Raw genomic sequence first — 27,795 nt, 5'->3', positions numbered from 1 at the left:
TTTTGCGTCAACAAAAATGGCAATCACCTTTGCTGATGCTTCAATATAAATATGTAATGCTTTCTTATAGTCTAACAAACTATTTTTTCCAACCAAATCTTTGTCTTGCTCTCACCATGCCTTCTTAAGAACCACTTCTTGTCCCTTCGCAGCCTTATTGATGAACGGGTACTTCACATATTAGCATAACACAAAACTACTGCTGGTAGGCTTCTGCTATTCCAGATCTTCTCTGCTGTGCCCACTTCCCATCTCAGAAACATTTCTCAAGTGACTGTGCCTGTGACTGTGTCAAGGGACAAGTCACTGTCACTTGTGCTTACAACAGAAAAGCACACAATTTCTACTTGTTCTTTAAGGCCCTACTACAGTATTCTGTCACAGCAAGAAATGAGCTAGCTTGCTAGATTTCTAATTATTAACCAACTCAAAGAAATCTCAGACACTCTGCAAATAAGAAAAGGATGCAAGTAAGTCATGAATACTAGTTACAATAATGAAGTTGCTAAAGTTAAACAACTAAACACAGTTAATATTTTCTTATTTAATAAATAATATAAAAAAGTGAACCGGTTCTTTTTTTTTTTTTTTTACATTATTGGAAAAAAAACAGTTTCTCATCCAACTGCAGCAATAATACAAGCAATAATGAAACCGACTTAGATTTTTGGGTGGACATTCCATATCCCGTCTAAGTGGGGTCCAGTGTGCATAGCCTCACAACTACTGATGACTTTTCCATTCCTGGGGTTGGTCTTCTTTTGTGTTGTTCTGGTTCCGTAGATGTCCTCTCTGCTTATTTGCACACATCAAAAAAAAAATAATTATATTCCTTGGTCAACATTGAAAAAATCCACAGAAACGTGGCAAGCTTCAACACCTGATCAAATCATAACTACTTTTATGATATCATCATACATACGTTCAATTATGTCTGTCACATCAACAGTAACACAGCATTTTATATTTAGTCTTGTAGAAAAAAAAATAAAACCAAGTATTATATGCACGTACACACACAGAGTACACTTGACAAAAACACTTTTATGTGGTTTACATTTTACTTTTATTTAATCCTCAAAACTGCCCATATTGCAGGGTTTTTCTTGATGAAATATGGAACTGAGCAATTAATTCTACAAAATTATGGTAAAAACCTGCTCATTTTCTACCTTATTGCTAAGAAACTTTACAGGTGCAGAGTTTGCAAAAATAACCCTTTTAAGACTGAATGTATACACGTGCTCAGGATTTAAAAAAAATTACATTAGCATAGCACCTCCAGATGGGGCAAACGCAGGGCTGAACACAGGCAGAATGTTTACAAAGTTAGAACTGCTCATTTCTTTTACAGGTTCTAAAGGGAATAAGTTGTTCAGTCCTAAAAGGGTTAAGTAGAAACCCTAATATACTTCTTTTTCTAACAAAGCTGCCACTCAATCCCACAGTACAGTGCTTGAAAACAAAGTCAAAAGTCTGGCACAGGAAAGTATACACATTTGTTCAGTACTCATAAACACAGCTGCTTTTGAAAGAAAGTAAATAATATGGTTAATAATTGAAGAGCATCTTGGTTTCAAGATGAACACCTCTATGGAGTCATTTTAGCCTACAAGTGGGTAGCTAACTTCCAATACACAATTTGTTTCACTTGGCATTAATGTTTTGTATATGGGGAATTCACCGATTTACGTCTTGAGTTCATGTCATTTCAGGTAACCATGATGTAAGTCTGTGCAATCAATAGTAGTACACAATAACATTATTAAAACAGTTGTGGGATGCCTTCAGGGCAAATAATTAGGAAAAACATCAGCAGCAGATTATTAAAGACTACACTAGTGTTGAATTCTGAAATGCAGTCCCGAACAAGAAAAGGCATAGCTAAATTTGAGCACTGAATCTGCTTTTTCTTCTACAGTTGGAACTATGACAACATTCTGAACACAGACTCAATTTCTATGTATACAGAATTAACAATAGACTTAACAGCTAGACTTGAACCGTTATAAGTTTCATACTGAAACATTCTAAAAGCATTTTATCAAAATCTTGAGATATTGTTAACGTCAGGATCATTGATTAACAGCTCACAAGGCCAGTAAGTGTAACAACATTACCCCACAAGAAAATGTTCCGAAGATAATATATCTGAACAACTGGACATCTTAACAACAGTAAAGACCTGGAAGACCATTTCTGTACTACAGAATAACTACCGGCAACAAGGGAGCCACACGCTCAAGGAAAAAATGGGGTTTAAAATGGTCTTGTAAGCAGAAATAGTCTCTTTTTTTTTTCCACGCACTTGGCTGTAGTGTGTAGAACAGCAGAGATTAGGCTAAGTCATTAGGTTCTTTACCAGTCAAGGAATATTATATCTATTGGGCAAAATTATTGCAAGTAAAGAAACTGAATATAAAAAATATTGCATTTATATGTAAAGATTTTAAAATAATGAATATAAAAAGCAGGTGTCAAGTTCTGAAAAGCTACTTAAAATAGTCCTTGAAGGTGAAAAGGCTTGTTATTGTTTTCCTAATCTGTATATATCATGGTTTGTTCTTGAATACCTTTCTAAATCTGATGCATATCTTACTTATTTTAATTCATGGCCTAATTAATGATGAAGATCTGTGGCTCCTGAATTAAGCCATACTGTAAGATACTTATGTGCTTCTAACAAAAACACTGTGAAATGATTCCTGCCAAAACAGAATTAAAACAACATTTTATAGCACATACAAAGGTAAACAGATTTGCAAGTAAATGCCAGTAAACAGTTTAAAACAGAGATAAGGCCACAATGAATTCTGCCCTTGGTCACTGAAATGGAGATGAGGTGAGGCAGCATTCACTAGTGCTAAGAACCAGCGTTACAACCATGTCATGGGAGTAAGTTTTGTAATACAGAATAGCAAATATGAAGGCCTGTGGTAGAATACAAGCACATTTTAGGACAGTGGCACTGATTTAAACTATTAGCTAAGTACATTTTACAACTGATTTCTTCCTTTAACCATATGGTTTTCACACACACAATGGAGCCCTAAAGCAAACAAGTAGAATGGAGCATCACAGTAGACAAATATGGTGCAGAGACAATGCTTTAAAATGGTGGTGGGTGTTGAAACTGGAATAAGTGGTCAAAAATAAAACCCTTATGAAAATGGTCAACAGACAAGCTTGTAAGCAATGCACTGTAGGAAGCCACAGGTTGACATTTACACAGCAGTTGTGGCTCTTCCTTCAGGGTATAGAAATTCTGAACACACCATAAACTTGCATTTTGGCTTTTAAAGGGGATGATCGCACAATCAGAACTTGTCCTACAAATCTATGCCTAGTTCTGTGACTACAAATGAACTACTGGGGTATGCTTTCAAATACAAACAAAGCAGGCAGGTCTCCAAGAAGGGACAAAACATGGCAAAGTAAAAATTAAAAACAAAAGCAACAACCAACAAAGTCAAAGTGCAAATGAGCCTTGAATTTATGATGGAGAGAAGACTTGAACGCTGCACAAGCTGTTGGCAGGAAAGAGACACCCACAGGAAATAAGGATGGGAGGAGTTGACATCTTCATAGTGCTTTTACGATTTTCTATTTGCCCATTTCTAAGTAATAAAATTTACTTCTAGTTATTACAGTATGATCACTTCACAATGAAAGCACGTTCTCAATACAAGTGTTACACCGAAGTCTGGCCTACTGACTGAACAGTATGAAGAAAAACATGCTTGTTGTGCTTCTCAGTGATGATGGGCATCACCTATCAATCCCATTTGTAGCACATACTTCTCATGGTATTTTAGTTACATGCCAAAAAGACAGAAGACATGCCACCAAATGAAGTGATTTGGAACATTCCACTTTAGAAATAAAACATTTAACTTACACTTAATACAAATTATGTACAAGATTAGAAAAACCTGAACAGATCCTGAAACATTTTCAGATGCAGTATGACTGAGCAAGGAAAAGGGGGGAGTAACCCAGTAACAACCCTTCAAAAACACCAACATATGCCTGTGACACGAACAATCATTAATATGACTGCTTGAGATGCCACTTAAAAAAACTCATGTAATGTTAGAACCTCATGAATTATCACTATAAATACATATTCAAAAAAGGAAAACAGAAATAACTATTAACAATGACTGAAAACAGAGCACTAAAGTTAACATACATTGCATGTATTGCAGGCAAGGCAGAGGCATTTTTTAAAGCTTTTGCACAGACTTCATATAATCTTAAAAAAAATATGCTGGCCTTTACAAGGTTCTACTTGCTGAAATAAAAACAATTTCAGTTCATAAAAAGTCAAAAGACTTCAGTTTAAAAAAAGGAACAGTTCCAGCCACAGACCAAAAATATATATATTTTTTTAAAACTGGAAGAGTATGGTAATTAGATTATACAAGCATGGTCAGGCTTGGAACCTGAATATACTTCAGAGCAAAAGCTCAGAGGAAAAAAAAAATATAAACTATTTGGTAACAAAAGTGTACTATATGTTGTGATACAAAAAAGGTATGGTGAAAATGTACCTTTTATACTAAAGCTTATACAAGTTCCTTGGTCCATAAAAACTATGTTGTGTTCATGTTTTCTAGTTTGCTCAACGTGTATCCCAGCCACATTTTTTGTTTCTTGCCCATTAGAAAAAACAGCTGAAAAATAGATTTTCAATAAAGTTCTTGCGTTTTGGATGTTGGTTGGTTTTTGTTTTTTTTTTATTGTGGCTTCTGTATTTAAGATCAGCACTTGCAGGTAACAAGCTTCAAATATCACCTAAAATGGAAAGGTGTTTTCCCATGAAACCACAAAAATCGTTCCGTTCTCTTGAATGTAGCACTTAAAGTCAGTTAAAGTCCAGACAAACAACAGTAGTTAGGAAACCACAGTTGCTGTAGATGATGTGACATTGGTTGGATTTGTGCTGACATTCGTGTAACTTCCCTCGCTGTTTGTATTTGTTTCACTGGAAGCCATGAGGCTTGAGTTGGCTCTGAGGATTGCTCCAGCAGCACTGCAGTGTGGCCGTGGCCCTGGTTCCGGTGTGTATGTAAAGGTAAGGCTGGTGGAGTAAATTATGCCATCGTTACGGACCAAAGTTACTGGAACTTGGACTGGCTGACGGACCCATCTCCAACCCTCTCGAAATGCAGAAATGTCTGGAACAACACACAGCATGCTCTCTGCACATCTGAAAAACAGGAGAGTCAACTGAGTATAATAAACTTTAGCTGACAGAGGAGAGAACAGACTACTTTCAGTTGGAAGGGATCGACAAAGATCATCTAGTCCAACTGCCTGACCACTTCAGGGCTGACCAAAAGCTGAAACATATTAAGGGTATTGTTCAAATGAGTATTAAAAAACTGAAAGGTTTCACAGAATCACAAGGTTGGAAAGGACCCATTGGATCATCGAGTCCAACCATTCCTAGCACTCCCTAAACCATGTCCCTCAGCACTTCATCCACCCGTTCCTTAACACCTCCAGGGAAGGCGACTCTACTACACTCCCTGGGCAGCCTGTTACCTCCCTGGGCAGCCTGTTGGGTGCATGACTCTAGGAAGCATGTTCCAGTGCCTGACTTCTCACTTGGTAAACAAATGCTTCATAATGTCAAGTCCAAACTTGTCCAGATGTAGCTTCGAACCGTTCCTACACATTCAGGCACAGGATACCATGGAGAGGAGCTCAGCACCTCCCTTTCCACTTCCCCTTCTCAGGAAGCTGTAGAGAGCAATGAAGTCACCTCCCAGCCTCCTTTTCTCCAAACTGGACAAGGCCAAAGTCCTCCTCACAGGACATTCCTTCCAACCCTTTCACCAGCTTTGCTGGCCTTCTCTGAACGTATTCGAGTATCTTAACATCCTTCTTTAATTGTGGGGAGCAGAACTGCGTACAGTATTCAAGGTGAGGCTGCACCAACATTAAACAGTGGGATAATCACCTCTTTTGAGCAGCAGGATACAGTTTGCCTTCTTGGCTGCCAGGCACACTGTTGACTCATATTGAGCCTGATGTCAACCAGCGGCACTAGATCATTTTCTGTAGGGCACAAAGTAGAGACTGGAATAAAATGTAACCACCAGAAAAGTAGTAGGAAACACCATACCTGTACATCGTTTCAGCTTCCACATCCCCAAACCAGACACGTAAATTTGGAGTGAAGTTCTGTCCTGTAAGTTCCAACATTGCTACATCCCCGCCGCCATTCAACTGGCAAGGGTGTGAATAGAAAAAAGAAGAAAAAAAAACATATATTGTATTAATAAAAACAAACATCCCCCTCATAAAATAAACAGAAAAAATTTCTTCACGTGCACACAAGAGCTGTAGACAGTGCTGCTTCTATTAGCTAGACAAAACTGAAAGAAACACAACTGAACTGTAAAGAAGTAACACATCTAAAATACACTGCCAAACAATTTGATACCCTGAAGGAATTTATAAGTTTTGATAGTGCCCACATACAATACAAATCAATAAGGCTTTGAAAACAAAGAATCTTTCAGAGAACGTGTTAGGGGAGCTTCAAGTTTTCCCAAGGCAGAACGCTGTCTTTCTTAATGAGGTTTCAGTCTGACACTCTTTGATTTGTAATTGGCTGCTTTGTAATTGGCTAACTGAAATCAATTTCTAAATATAGAAGTCGGAAGAATATCACTGCTGTAGTATTTTAAGAAATAAAGTTCTTAATGCATAGGACAATATCAATATTATTCCCGTGATGGACAAGCTCATGTTTCCTAAAATGCAGTTGAGAAAAATTATTTCAACATAAAATACTTTTCCTGTTTTTAAAACTAGTAAAAATCTTTCCTACAGTATTCCACAAAGGTACTGTGAAAGTTAAATCAGTATGACAAAGGTCATAACATAAAAGAGTTTATTACAAAAGAAAATAAAAAACCTTACTTGAAGACTTTCTACAACAGGCACAGGTGTCACTGGAGCATGGACCGGTCCCATCCCCTCATAAAATGTGTATTCTGCTTTATCTGTGCTTATGATTGTCCAAGAAGTCACATCATTAATCATTTCTTATTTGGTTCTTTTGGGCATGGAGTGGCCTTGGAAAGAAAGAGAAGTTTGTAACTCTGTCCCATAGACTTGTTTGCTAGCCAGAGTTTTAACAACAACGCATAGTCGGTAACGATGTCTATTATTTTCAAGAACATTCCTTGTGTTTTTTCCTCTAAACAAAATGACTAGAGAAAGTCACATACATTTCATCAAAACTAGTAGAAAATGAAAACTTGTGAGAACATCCTAATTCTCACCTATGACTACTGTCACTTCTCCAACCTTTTGTCTACTATTGGGTTTTATTTTAGTTCCCTTTTCATAGTTTTAATAGTATTGAACAGCCATTAACCAACAAACTACAGCAACTAAATGCAGCTAATCTAAAATAGGTCTTGTTGTATTAATGCAAAGTGACTAAAGCAGCTACACACTGAAGTGGAACACATTTTAGTAGTTTACAATTTCCATAGGACAAGATTTTCTTTCTTTTTAGGGAGTTCTTGACTATCCACAAAGTGATGGAAAACACAGGTGTAGATACAAACGGGACTCAAATTTCTACTTTTAAAACCTAAATTCTTTTTCTTTCCCTTAAACTTCAAGGATATTTGGGTAGCTGTAACCAACCGTCTTGAAAATAGTCAGATAAACTTGCTCAAGACCCAACTGATAACTTTATTAGGAACATGTGGAGCTTCTAAACTACTACTCCAACTTCAGAAGAGGAACTGTTGAATACTATTTCAATGCACAGCATTTTTCCTACAGGCTGATTACAGTTCTTTTGGCACGAATGGACTGATGTAGTTCAACCCACGATGAATAAAAACATGGATTTTAAAAATGGAAGAGCTTGTAGAAGATCCTTAATTGGCTTCTTCAGAGGTGATAAATCCCTGCCACAAAGTAGAAGGCAATTGCCACAGAATTTGTTCTGAAAGTCTTGCTATGTCAAGAATCATTTCAAGAACGGATTATTCCTTCTGTCACATAAATCCTTGAAAGACTATGACTCTTCTTCCAGAAAAGCATTCCCACTTGTCACTTCCACGTACAGCAGTTCACCTCCAGGCACTTTTCCCCCCTTTCTCTCCTTTCCTCTTCCAGCTAAACTTTCTCAGCAGGTGGCACTGGAATGCTGAAATTCCTGAACGCCATGCTTAGTGCCTCATGTATTGACTGGCTTCACATGGAGACAGGCATTCATACATATTTTGGGAATGTTTGAGAAAACCTGACAACCACACTTTTCATCTACTGAAACAGTTTTGAACAACTTACTTGAAATTGGATTATTCTCTCCTGGGAAAGGCACAAATACATTCTCTCAGTGTCTTTAAGGTAAAATGCACATTTATGGAGCTGCGATACTGGATCATCTGCATCCAATAACGCCGTTTGTTTATCTACTTTTCGAATTATCTGTGAATATAAATTGCACACATATATTTAGGACTTCTGCACTTCACGACATTGCAGATTACGTAGGTACTATTAGTAAAGGAAGTAAAAGATTCAAAGATTTTTTTCTAATATCTATGCCTCCTGTTTTATTACCAATATTACATCCATAATTCCCAATGCTTTTGAAAACTGAAGTAACACTCAGTACAATAGCTTTTTGCACGCCTATATATTTATGTATATATAAAATACATGCGTGCAGTGGGAGAAAAAACTTGATGCTTTAGCAAAATCTACTTTCGTCCACACTCTCGTACAAAAGAGCAGCAGGTCATGTATTAATAGACTTCTACAGAAGCTTCCACCATTGATAGTATCAACGACATTCTGTGGAAGATGGGTTGTTGAACCAGAACAGTTGAATGTAAGGATCTAAAGGTATTGAGATATTCTTAAGTACAGTTTTGCAAACACAGCAGTCATAGTGCATTTTAACAACAGCTGGTCATTCCACCTGGGAAATGGTCCTCAGGGATGAGGCAAGCCAAACCGAGATGGCAAATACTTCAGGATAATTTCCATAAAGCACAAGAGCGCTCAGTTCTCAGATGTAGGAAATCAAGCACAGAAGGGAAGAAGCTGACTCAAGACGTGCTGGTGAAACTGAAGACCAAGAGGGGACTGCACAGGCACTACAAGCAGGGGACAGGGAACCTGGAAAGAGTATATGGATGCAACCTGGTTGCATAGGGATGGGGACAGGAAGGCCAAGGCCTTTACTCTGAGCAGGCTTACCTTCTTTTTTAGCTAAGTTAAACAGTGGGAGAGAATTTCTCATTCACAGTCCTAGCAAAGTAAGTGTGTGAAGGAGAAGGGAAGGTTGGTTTTACGTTGTCTCATTCTAAAAATTGCTTCTAGTTAAAAGTGGAATTAGCAAAGCCGTGTATGAAATTCATAATGGGCTGATAAACCGCAAATTCAAATTCTCATATGAAGCACTGTTTGTTATCAGTCACATAAAATCCCACTTAGGCAGGCATTGTGTATAAAACAGGCAAAAAAACCCCTATAATCATACTTAAACGTATTTACAAAAAACATTACTGTTAATAAACCTTAACTAGATATAATAAATTTTGTATCTGTTACAAAGACAAGGGCTGAAATTATCTCCTTCTAACAAAAAGTTATTCCAAAGGCATTTCCAATGTTCCATATTTAAAACAGTATTAATAAATGTCCAAAACACTTTTGTAAGTTGATATTGGTATAATTCTTTATCCTTAGAAGTATGCTGAAGTGCTTTTACATTCAAATCAGTACAGTACTTTTAAAGTTGTGATGAACTCTAACGCAACAGTTCTACTCGCTGCAAAGACTTTATGCCTCTACTAAATATTAATATTTAAAGTATTTCACTACACTCAGACCTATATTACTGTTCCTAAAACAGACATTTTCTTAAGGACAGCTTGCAGATTAACCTACTTTAGTGGGCTTAAATTCTGAAAAATTCCCTATGCTTCTTTACAGTCTGTTCTTTGCTTACAGAATTAATCTGCAGATATAAAAATATGTTTTTATTAAAATGAATGCCATTTTCCATATAAAACATGTATTACCAAGGGAAAACATACAAAGACAAAAATTGTAAACAATGCAAACCCAAGTATGCAATGACACTAAGTAGCCATCTACAAATTAATTACAGCATTGGAGAAATTAAACTGTACCAGTCTTGGGAGTGCCATGCCAGTAACCGAGCATACAAGTTTGACAGTCTGCCCATAATGAATGTAGCCATCTCTCACTGTGAATTCTTCTCCTTCTGATTCATCATCGTCCACTGCACAAAACAAGAATTTTCAGATTATTTATTTTAATCACCATTTTTCTTGATAGGAGGAACATTTAACATCATGGTATTACATCAAATATACACTCAGCAAAAAACCAAATCTGCATACGCGCAATTAATATGGAGGAAAAAAATGCAGGACTTTTTTTTGTGGGGATGGAGTGAGGGAGGTGAAAAAATACATTGCTTCAATTTTACTTACAGAGGTGAATGTAAAATGCTCCCCACTGTTGTGAACTGGCATGGAAATTACCACCTTCTACGTGCAAATATCTGGTGCTAACTGTCTGGGATCGAAGTCTATTAAATAGTGCCACTTTTGTCCCTGACGCAATACATACTGCAAGGAACACATACAGACTTGAGATTATAAAATGACTTCATTATTACACAGAAAAGTAACAAAAAGTCACAAATACAGTAAACTAAATGATGAATACTGGAAATCAATAAATAATTCTCAACTATTGGTTGATTTAGAAAATATTTATATTTTTAACAGACCAAAAACAATCACAAAATTATAAGTGGGATAACATATACAGTGGCTGGTCTCCAAAGGCATGCTAGCCCACAGAATTTTGCCATTCAGTCAAACTGGCCAGTGCTTGCCAGCTGAAAATTCCCTTCTTTTCATAGTTCTCTAACAACTGATTCTTTGAGCAGAAGCTTTAGCTTACCATTGTGAAGTACTTAGACAACCTTCAATGATCATATGAAGTATAAAGAAAAATTATTCTCACAAATCACAATCAATTGAAAGGAAGACAGACATAACTATGTAAAACTGTAACCATGCAACTTGAAATTTTCTCAGATCTGAACTTACTTATCATTCAAGCGAGAGAAATGCTAAGCTTGCTCCCCTAAAAAAAAAAATCATCAACTAGCATTTTGTCATCGGAATGGGCATGATGTTGGTTCATACTTGGTTGATATTTACTACTGAAGAATGCTTGGTTCATATTCACTGTCCATCAAAACTATCTGTCTGAATACAAAGTTAACAGTGCATACTCTGAGCCCACGGGCGTGAACTGCACAGCAACAGATTGCCTTTAGTCTGTGGAAAGCTAGCGGCCCCGAGATCCACATTCCATAGGTGAATGGGTTCCAGCCCAACACAGATGGAAGAGCCTTTTAAAGCACTAGTGAAGAAAGAGAGAAAAACAAACAAACAAAAAGGGTATCTCTTGAGGTGCTCTGGTGGTATGCAGGCAAAAACTTTGGAGGAAAAACAAAAATGGTCCCAATTATACATTAGCACCAGAGATATCTTCAGTTGAAAAACACGCTAAGCAAATAAATCTGGGTGAAATATCACCACACAGATTTCTTAACCAATTACTTGAAAGGAATCATGCAAAAGATATTAAAAATAAAAACTATGAATATGACATGAGCCAGTAAGAAGGTGACTGTGACGTGATGAAGTGCAGTTTGGATAACATGATGCTGCTCATTTATCACAATCTGAAAGCTATCTCTGATACTGATTAAAACATCCTAAGTACCAGATCATGGCAGCTGAAGAGAGCCAACAGCTTAGAAAGCTGAGGGAGAGCATTCTCTATGCATTTGCCTACACGGATTCACTCCTCAGAATAAAGTTTTTTCAGTGGACCTTTTATATATACTAAATAATTAACTGTGCGTGCATAAAACTCAGTGTAACTTATTTATATTGCAATACTTTAAAATATGCTGATGTGTACACTTCTGGAATACATTAGAACAAAGAGAAATTGTAAATTTCATTTTATTTACTTTATAGTCAGACCTCAGAATACATAAGAAAAAATTAGTAGGAGGCAAAATTGCTACATAAACAAAAGAACTGTATAATACTTACAGTCTGCATTTTTCAATGACTGCTTCTTTTTAGAAGGTTTGGAGATGACTTTAATCCGTTTACTGAGGAACACACCGATGTCATCACTATTGCCATAGAACATTTTTACCGACAACATGAAGTGCTTTCTCTTGTCTGAGTCCGATATGTATAATGTTTTGGCAGTGCAATAATTCTGCAGGCGAAAACACAGTGTTGTTCCTTCTTTCAAGTCAATGCAGTTCAAGAAACTGCGTGTATTTAATTATGAACACAATCATAAAACTGATGCAATAGTTTCTAAAACAAATCAGAAACGGCTTTTTCCATCTCTTCCATACGGATCTTTCATGGCTACCGTTTAGCTTTGTGAAGTCCAGCACCCAATGTCAGTACTTCAGCGTCTTTCTAAAGACCATTATCAGGCCCAGGAAACAGATGATTAGAGACCACAGCCATCTGTGAGTAGTTAAGAACATTACTAAAAATCACATTTGAGTATAGCTTTACAGGCAGTACACTGGGAAGGCACTAGAAGCTGCCTGTGCAGAAAATGTGTTGAGCCAAACTTTTATTGAAAGGATGGGAGATGATTAGCTTTTGAAACACTCAAAAGTTACCTTTTACTAAATGTTTAAGCTAGGTGACAACAGGAGCTTAAAAAAAATGTCAAAAGAAGTTTAATTATCCTTTTCTTATTCAGCAACATATGAAGCACTTCTAAGTAGACCGTGCTGAAAATACTAGGTAGCTGTAAAATATTGCTTAATAAAACAACTAGCTTAAATGAGCACTCTTGCTGCCAGTTTCATTCCAACTGTGTAAGTACTCACAAATATCTTTAAAAACCTGTTGTAGCAATTTGCATCATGGTAAAAAAAAAAAATATCTACTAAATTTATTAAAATGGCCTTTCAATTCTTTTTTTTTCATATGCAAAGGAACTTAAAGAACACTTCCAGCAGCAGATGTTGTACAGATAATTCCTTGATGAGATTATGCATTCCTGCAAGCGAGGGAGAGGGACATGGAGTTTGGAGCATAAACCTTACTTCAGTTAACCATCGATGCCTACTAAATAACCTAACAGTTTACTGAATCAACAACCTCCAAATGAAAGGTTAGTAGCCTGCTATGAGCTCATGAATCAAATCCATCTATTCAATTGTCCCACCTATTTTTGAGGGATTTTTTTTGAACCACTTATGTAGTATCTGCTAGTGTAACAAAAGCTATCAAAAATAAGCAAAGGTATTCCTTGAAATATGCACCATGTAGCTCTAATATCCTCTGCAGTAATCCGAGTGGCTTATTACACTTCTACCTTTCCTTCCAAGTTCAGCTGCTGCATTTCTTGGTCACTGTTTCCTATTCCAATAAAGGCGCAAGGTTGTGATTCTTGCTCAGTGCAACCATCCCGTTCCATTTGCTCTTTTTTTTTCTTCCATCCACTGCCCATAAGATACACACATGGAGGAGGACAAAAAAACCTGAAAATGAAACATGCATTAAGAGATTACATATAGCTTTAAAGAAAATTCTTGAGACAGAGACTGCTGTGCACCCAAAGCTTTCTCAGTCCATTCATACTTTGCATTTGAGTTTATATGTGCATGCTCTTCATTTGCCTTGAAGATTTTCTAAAATGCAAATAAAAATTCGGCATAAGATGCACTGTCACTGAGTATCCTTCCAGTTCAATATATGACAGGTAACAGTTTTCATCTCTATAAAACAAACTTTCTACCCTTACAAACAGATATTCAAAGAAAGTAAAAAGGCATTAAAAGTAATGACAGTGCTTTGCTTTTGTAGGTGTTTAACATGATGCAGTGATAACTGTGACAGAATAGTTTGACAGACTAATTTAATGGACAGCTGCTGACTACAACTCCCAAGCAGCTACTGTTTTTGCCATTAGCAAGAAGAGAACCTATTTTGTCCAAGTACAAATATGTTTTTAGTTTTTATATGGAGTGTATGATTTTACATCTTCATCAGTAACTCTAAAAGATGTGATCTAGTCTTTACAAGCACTGACTGAAATCAGTCTAGATGCTACTTATAGCAACATATTCAAAATTAAATGCAGCACTATAATACAATAAGTTGGTTAAATGCAAATCCTAATCACTTTTGGCTTTAACTTAGCAAACAGTTGCAGGGTGGTTTTTTCCATCATTTAGTTAAGAACAAAATTAAAAAAGCAGAATGAATACATCCAGTTTAACAACTAACATTTTTTCATGTGCGTTATTATATCATACTTAACTACCAACTTTTTATCCTTTGGGCTAATTAGGGGCCCTACAAAGACTCTGGAACTTTTTTCTTCCAATTGAAAACGCAGAACACAGAAGCAAGGCAACAGGTATAAACTTGCCAACTTGCAGAGCAGATGTTTCCTAATGGAATTGTCAACTTGAGAAACTACACAATAAACTACCTAAAAAAATGAAATTTAACACTTTCACAGAAGCAGCACAAGAGAATGCTTCCACTACCCCAGCCATGAATCAAAGCCGAAATTTAAAGTTATCTGACATTACAATGGGTTATTGTAACTTTACTACTGCAAGAACAGATGTTCTGAAAATTTTAAATCGCCATGAACAGAAAGAGTAAGCAGTAATAAATATTATCAACAGCACACAATGAGTATCACATTCTTGTTTGCTATTACGCCTTTTGCTTCTTATCTTCTGCTTCCTGACTCCTGTTCCATCTTTCTTCATGAAGATGCTGAATAATGCAATAGGGATATATATTAAAGAACACCATATGTTTCTGTTATAGGACAATTAAGCCCTCCCCTTCCTACCACAAATTTCCGACCTCAAAGCCAAGTGCATTTCCTACTTTTCACTTGCATTTGTTTCAAATATTAAATCAGTAAATTACATGACCTCATTTCCCTCAAATGCTTTTCTACCCTAAAGGAAAAAAGATCTTACAAGGACTGATGGATACAGTGCAATGACAATGGTCAAAATCATAAAGTTTATAATAAAGTACAAGGTGTATACTTACTTTTACACAACCAAACTAATTTATATGCCCTGTATCTAGATGCAAATACTGTAATTATTGTTACCAAACTGTTTATAGGTTCATCTTCTGGTTGCTACAACTTTTGGCATGTTTTAGGAAACAGAAAATCAAAACAGAGCAAGAAACAACAGATTTAGCATTACACTGAGAAAACCACTACTGCAGACAATTGTGATCACATATTTAAAAACACATATACACAGATACAGATACAGACACGTGGGTGGGAAGGTAGCAACAGGATGAGAGTCACATTTTTGTTAGACTGGCAGGGAGTCAAGCAAGGACAATGATCACAGAGGACCACTGTCACATTTCCTTAATGAACAAGACTTTTCAAACAGGAGTTATGAACTAACTCCAAGATTAGAAAATGCAGTTTTGGGGGGATTAAACTTCAAGTAAAAGATACATTCATTCAAGAGTTGACCTTCTGAAAACAAACTCATCAGATGCCAGAAAAAACACCCCACATACCTAGTCAGCTTCTGAACTCAAACTCGAGTGACAATACAAGATCTTCTGAGTGTTAATGGATGTCTCCCACTAATTGTCTTCTCAAGAGTTATAAGTTAATGCTGATAGAGAAATTATACACAGACTAAAAATTAATATAAACCTTTATTAACTGAGCAATGCTCTGCAAAAAAGAAACTAAACTCCTTGTATCCTATGCAGGTATAACATCATAAGGCACATTTACGTTTCTTCCTCACGCACTCTTTTGCATTTATCTCACTAGTTAGAACACAAGAAAAAAAGAAATCCCAAACCTTTTTCCTATCCTTTTTCATTTTCAGCTTTATGCTAAACCAAGTCCTTTGGAGAACCATGGCCACTAGATGGCAATAACGACCCATAAAAAAAAGTTTTAACCCACTAACAAAAAGAAAACAAGCCACAAAAATTAAAGCACTCTTTTTACATTACAATACAGAGAAAAACTTTGGAAAACTATCAATTACTGAACAAAGGAACAGACTTTTGCAGCTTAGACAATCTGAAGTTTGGTTAAAACTCCCAAACAAGGGGAAGTCTGGACATTCACAGTTTGAGTGTGTTTTTGTATATGTCAGCCTCTTATGTCACATTTCAGATAGACAAGTACAGTCTGGGGGCTTTTTACTTCATATTTACCATCATGGGAACTCACCTATAGAAAAGATTAATAGCGCAAGTAAGCCACGAGTATCCTCGTATTCCTAATTTTCACAGAGGATTAAAGAGTCTTTGATATGCATAAAATAACTGCTGGGAACAGGTTCTCTCATTAATAAAATACTTCCAATGTAAATACAAATGCAAATGTTTTTGAGAGTCAGGCTCTCAGATAACTATAAAGAGGAAAAGAGAGAAAGAAAATCACCTCCCCAGAATAAGTGATTTAGATCAAGTAATTTCTAGTGTTACTGATGGGAAATAAGACAGGACAATGTTTGGTGGAACAAATGAAAACACTCTGACCTTTGAGTTACAGGGCCTACTTCTCTTTTCTTAACCACATAACTAAAGTACAACTGAGTAGGAGGTAAACATTCTTCTGAAATATTAATCTGACCTATAGTAAAAAGAAAATTACGTTGAAGGAAAGGCAGCTGTGTCTGGTTCTTTGAGCTTGTTCAGAATTTTCAGCAGAAGTAGTAAACAGTGGAAAATCACGTAGGATATAATTTCCTTGTTGGATTTATAACATATTCTCCTAGTATCTCTTCTCTATGCCATGAGCAGACTGGCAATTCCTTGCTGAATGATTAGTAAAGCAATGCAAGTACATTCTTCCATGAGGTAAACACCCAACAACTTGATCTAAAAAACACATGATATGTGTTGATCAACTCCGAAAACTCTTTCATTACTGCAAATTTAACAACCACGAATGTCTTTCCTAGACAAAACCTATTCCACGCTTGTTAGATCTGCATGATGAGATGCAAATTCAGCGCTTCCTACTGGATGATGTAAAGCACAATGACTGAACCAAGGCAACATTTTGGGATACTACATCTCTGCAAATACTTTAACATATCTCTACAGCACTTTGTGGTTGGCTCTTACTTTCTCAGAAGAGGCTCTCTGTGATGCTTCTCCTATGCATCTTGCAAGAATTTGTGACCAGGGTAATTAAAACTATGCGCAGCTTTAAATGAAGCAAACACTGGGACTGATATTAACCAGTAAAGGTCAGAAGATCAACCTCCAAAAAGCAAAGGGAATGGCCACAGTGCCTTATTACACTCTCATTTCATGGGCTGCTCAAGTGAGAAACATCACAGTACTACCAACCTCAAGCTAGACCCCAGGCTCACTAACTCAGTACAGCAACCAGAAGAAAGCTGTTACTTATCTGTGCTACAACAGGTATGTTCCATCAGCTCAACTGGAAATCGAACTTTCTTTCATAGCAAGAAAACCAAGCTGAGATTTGTCAAAAAATGAACCCCTTTGTTCCAAATAACTTGAAGAGAAGAACAAGCTAATTTCTAGTGGCTTCCAAGTCTCTACTGCAACAACAGGAAGTGGAATAGGTTGAATCTTTGGCACCATCTGGAATATTGTTTTAAATCAGATAATCACTGAAGCAGAGAACAATATTCCTTCAGTCAATTAAGGGCAATCAATACAGAGAAAATATGCTACTTTCAAGTAGAGAAGCTACCCTAACTGAAGCTGCCAGGAAGCAATCAGCAGTGAGGAAAATAAAATCAGCTCACATCACTGCTACCTTTCTGGTGCACTCAATGCTGTTTTCAAACTACAGGCTTCTGTTCACTAAGGTTTGCTTTTTTTAAAATCATCCAAGCCATCCCTGTTTATCTTACAGAAGTCTTTGCCTTCAGGAGGATTTAGAGGTGTCTACCAGCTGTTATTCTTTATGTTCAGGATGATATTAGCAGGGAAGTTTTTCCTTTGCACCTGCTGGCCAATTCCAAGTCAGTTAAGGCAGAAGGTACATTTGTCAATCACCCGAATTTCCTGAGCATGAAACTACTCAGCAGTCTCCTTTCCCTCTTAGGAGCCAAAGAACTAACATTATTCACTAGAGAATACAATATAACAACACACAAATGAAAAATCATTAGGTGCTAGAGTGCTAAGGATGAAGTAGTGAAGTCATGGGGTAAGCCCTGGAAAAGGCTATTCTATCAATAATATGAACATTAACCAGAAGGGCAGGCACATTCAGTTCAGTAAAGTATTTAAGCAGAAATTACAGAAACTCCTTCACTAACACCTGTAAAACAAGATGCAGCTAGACCATTCTCAGGCTAATCAGGAGTGATAATGTTTTAAAATCAGAACAGCATTTTACCCACAAATACCAAACTGGCTCACAGTTACTTGATGAACAATATCTTGGAATCCAGAACACTTCAGTCCTTTAACCTGCTGGATGTTCACACTGTTCAGCCTCTGAAGAGAGAGGCCTCAGTGAATAGTAAATATAGAAAAAGTATAGCAGCACAAGCCAAACACCCACACTCATCGGGACTAAACATCACCTGAGTCTTAGTCAGCAGAACTCCTTTATAAGATGACAGCCACCCAACAGGAAATACTGGGCTAGAAATCTTAAATTCAACAAAAATCCATCCCTGAGCTTCTTAGCTCCTGGCTCCATTGTTAAACTAGACAACATAAACTTTGAGAAAAGCAAGGCTAATAAGAAGAGTCCACTCAAAAAAAAAAAAGCCGCCTTTCCTTACTGTTATTAGGGACAAGTATTAAGACCACCCTCATATTAACCGAGAGTTCTCCATTCATATGAAAACAACCTGGAACCGTGTTTTCTGTGACAGATCTTTAAATCAGATCACACTATGCAAGATCTACAGAGATCTCCACCGTCTATAGTGAGTTTTCAACAGAGTATTTCACCACAGACTAGGCCTCAATTGAAATAATGAAAGGTAGTTATTCTGCTGACCTTTTAATTACTCCATGCAAAGTTTATTAATGATAAATATTTTCTATGACCTCACAAGAAACAAGGCTTCAAGACTGGAACAAAAGTTTGTTTTGAGTTATTTTAGATTTCTATATTTACTTGAAATACATGTCAAATTTAAGTAACTCGTTTCATAACTTGAAATCTTAGTTACAAAGGTAGTCCAATTTAACTTATTCTTCACAGATCTAAAATTCACAAGACTATATCCATGCCATAATGACGTCGTGTGGAAAATATGAAATTTCTCCTCAAAAGCAGGTATGAAATAGGTTTCTGTCTATAAAACAGATGTATGCAAACAACTGACTTTGGAAATGGTATTTAATAAAAAATGTGAAAATTTGATTGACTAATTGCATAAAGCTGTCTTAAATCTTTAATAATTTTCCAATTTGAAGAACCAAAGGGTATGTTCAGCTATGAATGAAAAAGAAGCAATTAAAAAAAAAGAAAAGAAGATAGTAATTCATCACTCAGTTTCACTAAGCACCTTGGGGCACACAGAGATGCAAGGATTTAACAAGTTATTTTTGCTTGCGCTGGCAACAACAGGACATCACTACTGATGCTAAGAGTCTGGGAATGAGCAGAACAGTACCAGTGACAGTCTAAATGACAGGTTAAAACATAAAAGAAACTAAAATATTTAAACTGAAAAATGAAATCTTAGTATGTGTTCCAAACTTTCATTTTATACATGTACCAGAATAGCAATCAGTTCACCACCATATTATTTTTGCAAAACTCTGAAATTCTCTACACTCATTTGATATGCTTTCATTCTTTAGAAGGTGAATCTGAGATACTTTTAATCAACAAACGCAGTTATGCTGAGATAGACAACTGAACTGCATCTCACAAAATCTGAAGTGCTAAAAGAATGCTTAATTCCAGTTAGGAATTGTTTCAAGCAGTGAGAAACCAATGACTAATTTACCAAGCATTACCAGTACTTAGGTAATGTATGTGCCGCAGTGACCTTTAAAGCATCAGATGAAGTATACAAATACATTCAAGGCAACAGGAATTTATAGCAACGCTATGAAATGAACACAGGAACCTTCAGAAACTGTAAGTGAATACCAAATTGAAGCTCTGAACTGTATTTGTTAAAACACTTAGGTAAATGCTTCAAACAGTAATGGAACTTTTAATAATCAAAGTTACATAGTTGATCTTTTTTTATTTTCTCCTATATTTTAATGCAATTTGTTCTCCAAAATAACAAAACACAGGACAGCTTTGCCTTTGCAGTATTTTCCTGCCCTCATGAGCTGCTTCGGCCCCAGGAAAACAGACTGACTGAAGTTACAGACACAGTTTAGAAAGTCACTTTCTTATCTGCAGGCAGACATCTCATTTTTCAGGAGTAATGTGCTTACCTCATCTGCAGTAAGCCTTAACTAGGCAACTCTTGAATGACTACACAATCTGAGAAGATAACTATCAGAGGTCCCTGTATTATCATGGTGTTTGAGTTTGCTGCAAAGGATTAAGGTCATCATTTACTGCTAGGAAGGCCTTGCACTGCAACTCCTCTTGCTTTTAAGCACAGCAGTGAGCAACACAGGTCTGTATAGTTATAAAGCATATATAAAGCAGACTTGTCTGCTTTCATGCCTCTCCTCCTTCCTCTTTCACTGAATTCCCACATGACTCTCATCAAGAATTTCAGGGAGATCTAAAAAGCACTTTGAGTAAACAATTCCATGGAGCTGCAAAATCTGAACAATGCCCAAAAGAAAGGACTTGAGACACTGGCAAACAGAAAATCATAACACATATTGAAAGTACTCTGGCATGAAATACTGAAGAACAATTGAAAATACAGCCTGTATCTCTGCGACTCACAGATATCACAAAGTGTGATTCAGATTGGTAGCAATGAACTCAGAACTTTGCAGGCTTAATTCTAACAGATACCCGTTTTCTAACACTTTCATATATAAATATGTTAAAATCTCAAATCTCACAAAACTGAAAAACTAATGATGTAACAGGACTCACACAACTGTAGTGAAAGAAAGGTTAAGAATTCAAAACTATTAATGTGCTGAATAGCGGTGAACAAATAATAATACAAAGTATCTGGAACCTAATCCAATACTTACTATTTATTTTAATAAAATTTAAGGTTGAAAAATATTATTTATACTTAAAGAAAATTTTATTTCATCATAAGAGATGGGGGGCAGATTTAGACTAGACATAAGGAAGAATTTCTTCACTATGACAGAGGCGAGGCACTGGAACAGGCTGCCTAGGGAAGCTGTGGATGCCCCATCCCTGGAGGTGTTCGAGGCCAGGTTGGATGGGGCCTTGGGCAGCCTGATCTAGTGGGAGATGTCCCTGCCCATGGCAGGGGGGTTGCAATTAGATTATCTTTAAGGTCCCTTCCAACCCAAACTATTCTATGATTCTATGAAGAGGACTAGAAATCTGCATGTGAAGGATGACACTATTTGCTTCTACAAGCCATGCAATAAAAATATCATACAGGGAAATCTGAAAGAAGTTCACCTTTGCTTAAAAAGCAGTTACCCTCACACATACCTGTAGATTCTGCCCCTTATTAAACTACCTCTTGCTGTAAAACGCACCATATTGATTTTTTCAGGAGAGAATGTTTACTGTTTTATGATTGACCTGCCATTTCCTTTAAAGGTATGAGAGATCTGATTCAGAGAAGTATCTTACTGAGCTGAGCAATTTCCCTTTCACATAAAGTTGAAATTACTCAGGAAAAAATTCCTCTACAAACAACCACCATTAATCACCTTGTTTACTCCAGACTTAAAGTGGAAGGTGTAAAATTACAGAATTTTAGGAAGAACTTCACCCACAGATCAGAGAACCAGCTGGTAGAAATAGGCATGACTATACTGAATCCCACAGATTTGCAGCACTTGTTACATAAGTAAATTACTTACAAGAGCATATATTTTATTACTTTTCATAAAGTCTGAGGAATTCTGCATATCCTACGCACTAGTCTACAAACTATAGTTTCCCTAGTGGGAAGCTGTAGAAGGAAGTCAGGAAAGAACACTTACCTCTTTTCATTTCCGTAGGATTTCTGCGCAACTTTTGCATGGAGTATTAGCACTGTTTGATCACCTCGTTCCTTTAGGTAATTTCGCATTGCTTCCCTAAAAATTAGAAGACAAAACAATCTTTCAAAGTGCTTTTAGTTTTGTTTACAATGATAATAGTCTAAAGACAGCTTCAGGACAATCCTTTTCCCTCCACCTGAAATTTGAAAAAGGCAACCATTAATAGAGATGAGTTTGGTTTGATTTTTAGGACAACTGCACAGCAAAAAGAAGCAACTATCTTGCTTGAAGCTAGCAGCAGGACTCTGTGGTCATTTACAAATACTACTACACTTGCCAGAATAAAACCTGCTTGTGATGTAAAGTTGTATCAATGCCAATCACCACATCACGTTCAAAGCTAGATTTTATAGAATAGCATGCCACAAATATTGATTAGAACACTTTATTCAGTATTGTCTCCTTAAACAATTTTGTCTCACACAATGACGAATCCTTCTGAAATATTTATTTAAGCTATTAACTAAATCAGTGAAATGTTTATGCAAAGTTTTCTTTTTTGGTTGTGAAGATACCAAGAAAAGATTAAATTCTTCAGCTTATTGTTTCATCTAAATTTCCAGAGAAAACATCCATTTGCTGCACAAAATCAGGTAAAAAAAATAAAATTAGATTTTCTATTGCTTATCTTCTCTGTAATGACAGACACCACATAAAAGCTATAATTGCCTCAAACACACTAACAGCCATTCCTTAAGAGAACTAAGAGCACAATACACCCTATCATTCCTCTCTGTAATAATCTAACTGTTCATTAAGCAGCACGCCAAATTCAACACCCAAGGGTTTAGCTGTGTCGGAATGCTGACAAGAAGACTTTTAAGTTCCTGGAGGAGTTTGCAGGTTGAATCCCCACCCAGAAAAAAGAAATTATGAATTTAACAGGAATTATATAAAGAAGGCTGTGGGTCTGTGTACTGCACCCAACATTTGAATTGTCTTAGACAGATCTAGAAAACAAAAGCAAACAAATGTCCTGGCTTCTCAAGAAAACATTTCCAGAAAAAAAAGATGGAAAACAAAATGCAATATTTTGTTGAAAAGCTCTTTTCAAAAAGAAATCTCTATGTACACTTTCATAATGAAAAGCAAGTAGATGGGGGCAGGGGTTGTTGAACAACAAAAATCCAGCTTTGCTAATCATGGTTTTTATAAACACTTTCATTTGTCATGCCTGTATAAGACAGTGATCGCTAAGCTAGATTTTCTGTCTAAATAGCAGGATATAACAGACAAAAGACTTGAATTACTATTTTAAATTTGGACTAACTTGATTTAACTACATTTGACATTAGTAAAAACTGGTATTTATCCATGACAGAACAGATGGAAGAAGAGTCTCAATCACACAGACACAGATATACTTTATTTACAACCATTGTTTACAAACAGATTTTAAACCACATAACATAATTCATTGGAAAATTATTACACATTTCATTATGATATATATTAGCTGCATTAGTAGTGTAAAAACTTTTTATCTGCCAGTTTGAAATACTCTGTTAAGAGTACTGTCATACTAAACTAGAACATCTGTTATATTAAAAACTTTCAACTTGACTACTATTAAAAGAATATCCAAAATCAGCAACCCATCCACAAAAAAGTTAGATGCTATCTAATGTTTATTTAGCATTGTAGGAGGAAGAAATTCTGCCTTTCCTACTGCTCTGTTGCTAGAGTGTACTTGTACAAGCCAAGCTCCATGGAGAACAAGCAACATGCCTCTCCACTCCTTCCCACTGCTAAAACACAAAATGACTGCAATTCTCACACAACATTTTTATTATTATATCTTAAAACTCTCTATGAAGGTAGTTCTACTATGGTTTACACCTAAAACCAACTTGCACAGTATGAACTAAGCAGTGATATTCTGCTGGAGCTTGCATGATATTGAACAGATTATTAGATAAACAGGCCCGCTTTTACAAAAAATAGCAGAGTAATTTTCCAATAATTGAACTAAATTTCTTTAGGCGTTTACAAATAAATTTTTTAGCATTACATAGATAACTGATATTCTTAAAAATCTGTGGTTTTCTGTTTCAGCATTTTTCTCTCCAGAGGAAACACTTAGGTTGCTTATTCGCACCCTTTATCAGTATATAAAAGGTTTATAAGCTACTGCTTTGAAGAATGGCTAGCAGTTCCCAGATGCCCACCTATGCTCACAGGACAGTGTACTTGGCACATCTAGTAGCTAAAATCTACAGTCACAACATTTACACAACTTAGGTAAAGAACCTTACACTGACTAGTCATTATTTTTTATGTTGTTCTGAAATCATAGATGACAATCTATTTTTGTGGTTCTTTTTAAACCATGGAAGATAAATTTAATCAGCAACTTCAGTGTGATACTAACAGGTGTTACTGCTCCAGATGGAAAACAGTTTATGACTTAAAACTTAGTATCTTTAAATATCCAATAAAATAGCTAGGCCAACAGGAAACAGCAATGTTTAGTCAATTGCTTATAAGTCAGTATAGATCAATTTAACACTGAAATGAAGCTTAGCTAGTGACACAAGCCAGCCCAAAGCTTATCCAGAAATTCAATGAGACACCCAGCCCACGCCCCCCCCCAAATGTACATGCTCCTCCCACCGCACTTTACATAAGACATCATAATTTCATTCAAAACAGAAGTAGGACAGAGTGACCATGGGTTTCTGTGTCTTTATGCAGCAGTATTAAGACACAACTGTAAAAAATCCCACACATCTTCTGTACTTCAATTATCTAGTGGATTTTAAACTCAGTAGCTACTTAAGATTAGCAAAGAAAAATAAATATTTGCATTCTGTGCTGCAACAATTTGAAAAACTGATGACTACTTAACAGCAGCTAGTGTAAACACTTCCCAGGCAGACCAGGAGCGACTCAGACAAAGTACTCCAGTCATGCTAAACACTTTTTCAATTGGATTTACTTGATGGTACTACTTGATGCCATCTAACTGTTTAGGGTTCACCAAAGATTGGTTAAGATAGCTCCTTGACAGCACTGTTAATTTTGCTCTTATCTGCTGCATGACAGCAGTAACATAATAGCTGAATTTTGGCAGTAAAAAGTGTTATTTTACATGACCTCACAAGTCACTTTAACCCAAGAAACTAAATTTGGCTCATTTCTGCAGACTTAAAACTAAGCATATTCACATCCTACTGAATAATCTACAATAATAGGACGACAGCATCATTTCTAAAAACAGCATTTTGAATATCCTATTAAAAAGCAATTTACTTTTCAGTTTTACTTCTGGCTGGTGATTGCATACAGCAATTGAAAAGTCTTGATATTTAAAACTCTAGGATTAGCAAGCCACGATTTTTTAACTTGGAAATCCTTCTGAGAATTAAAAAATAACTTTAGAAAATTGTTATAAAAGAATTTCTTTAATGCTTACCTGGTGAGCCGTTTCGGTTGAGGGTCGCTCTCCAAATTTCCTGAAAAAATAAGTTGCCAAATTAAAACCAAATGTTTAGACATAATTTTTACAGTGAAATACTACCCCAGTTTTACAATTTTTGAAATCTACTGGAATTTGCTGTCTTTTCTTTGTAATTTCCCAGGTAGGTTACTTCTAAAATATCAACCACCTCCTTGCAATAGCTTTTCCCAGAGCAGCAGAGGGCTTCTTAATTCGGAACAATAAACTTTCTTTGCCCACTTTCTGAGAAAAAGTTCAGATTTTTAAAAGTTGTGATATCACAAGTATCTAAATAACCAGGAGATCTTTGCTGTAGCATTGACCAGAAATGCCGATTAAAAGCAGTTATCAAGTTGTCAGATTTGACAAACCACAGTGAATGCCTCCCAAGAGGACAAATTCCCAGAAATACCTTTTTGTTCCTTGAATGTTCATGAATCATAAAATAGTTTGGGGTTGGAAGGGACCTTAAAGATCACCTAGTCCCAATGTTCCTGCTGTGTGCAGGGACACTCCCACTAGATCAAGATGCCCAAGGCCCCATCCAGCTTGGCCTTGAACACCTCCAGGGATGGGGCAGCCACAACTTCCCTGGGAAACATGTTCCAGTGCTTCACCACTCCCCCAGCGAAGAAATTCCTCCTTATGTCCAGTCTAAATCTTCCCTTCTCCAGTTTATACCCACTCCCCCTCGTCCTATCACCACAAGCCTTTGTAAGCAGTCCTTCCCCAGCTTTCTTGTAGCCCCTTTCAGGTACTGGAAGGTGGCTATAAGATCTCCTCAGAGCTTTCTGTTCTCCAGGTTGAACAACCCCAACTCTCTCAGCCTGTCCCCCCTTATGGGAGGTGCTCAGATCATCTCTGTATCCCTCCTTTGGACCCGTTCCAACACTTCCATATCTTTCTTACGTTGAGCATTCCAGAACTGGACACAATACTCCAAGTGAGGTCTCACAAGAGAGGAATAGACGGGCAGAATCGCCTCTCTTGACCTGCTGGCCATGCTTCTTTTGATGCTGCACAGGACATGGTTGGCCTTTTGGGCTACAAGTGCACACTGTCAGCTCATGTCAAGCTTCTCATCAATCAGCACCCCCAAATCCTTCTCTGCAGGCTGCTCTCAATCACATCATTCCCCATCCTGTATTGAAATTGGAGATTGCCCTGACCCACGTGTAGGTCCTTGCACTTGACCTTGTTGAACCTCATGACATTCGCACAGGCCCACTTCTCCAGCCTGTCTATGTCCCCCTGGATGACTTCCCATCCTTCTGGTGTGACAACTGCACCACTCAGCTTGGTGTCATCTGCAAACTTACTGAAATGCACTCTATCTCGCTTCTATATGATTGATGAAGATAGTAAACAGCACTGGGCCCAGTATGGACCTCAAGGGACACCACTTGTCATTTGGACATCAACCTGTTGACCATTATTGTCTGGATGTGACCATCAAATCAGTTTCTTATCCACCGTACAGTCCACCCATCAAATCCATATCTCTCCAATTTAGCAAAAAGGATGTTGTGGGGGACCATGTCGAAGTCTTTACAGTAAAGTCCAGACAGATCACATCCACTGCTTTTCCCATGTCCACTGTTGTGTTCACCATATCACAGAAAGTTGCTAAGTTGGTCATACTAGACTTGTCCCTGGTGAAGCCATACTCGTTGCCTCTAATCACCTCCATGTGCTTTAGCATAGCTGCTAGGAAGATCTGTTCCATGATCTTCCCAAGCACAGAGGTGAGGCTGACAGGTTGATAGTTCCCAGGGTCATCTTTTCTACCCTTTTTAAAAATGGCACAATATTAATCTTCTTCCAGTCACCAGGGACTTCTGACTGCCACGACTTTTCAAATATCGTGGAGAGTGGCTTGGAAACCACATCTGCCAATTCCCTCAGGACTCTGGGATGCATCTTGTCAGGTCCCATAGACTTATATACGTTCAGGTTCCTCAGCTGGTCATGAACCTGATCCTCCTCTACAGTGGGAGGGGGGTTTACCCCCTGGTCACCATCTTGCTGTCCCATGACCCAGAAGGGGTGAGAAGAGCAGTTGGCAGTGAAGACTGAGGCAAGAAAGTTGTTAAGTACCTCAGC

The 27,795-nt window shown here is 37.0% G+C and overlaps 1 protein-coding gene across 1 annotated transcript; it reads right to left on the bottom strand.

Annotated features, from left to right (window-relative positions):
• Positions 1 to 529: 529 nt before the first annotated feature.
• RBPJ (recombination signal binding protein for immunoglobulin kappa J region) lies at positions 530 to 27,434 on the bottom strand. Its single transcript, XM_009565452.2, is given in 12 exon segments — positions 530 to 5,212; positions 6,134 to 6,237; positions 6,937 to 7,064; positions 7,067 to 7,091; positions 8,329 to 8,469; positions 10,185 to 10,297; positions 10,512 to 10,649; positions 12,162 to 12,336; positions 13,465 to 13,630; positions 22,194 to 22,289; positions 25,669 to 25,708; positions 26,602 to 27,434. Coding segments are annotated over 12 exon segments (1,536 nt in total). The 5' UTR covers positions 26,696 to 27,434; the 3' UTR covers positions 530 to 4,896.
• Positions 27,435 to 27,795: the final 361 nt, after the last annotated feature.

The sequence above is a fragment of the Cuculus canorus genome, chromosome 4 (genome assembly GCF_017976375.1).
Source record: "Cuculus canorus isolate bCucCan1 chromosome 4, bCucCan1.pri, whole genome shotgun sequence".
Classification (NCBI taxonomy): domain Eukaryota; kingdom Metazoa; phylum Chordata; class Aves; order Cuculiformes; family Cuculidae; genus Cuculus; species Cuculus canorus.
This window is presented reverse-complemented; position numbering and strand designations above follow the sequence as displayed.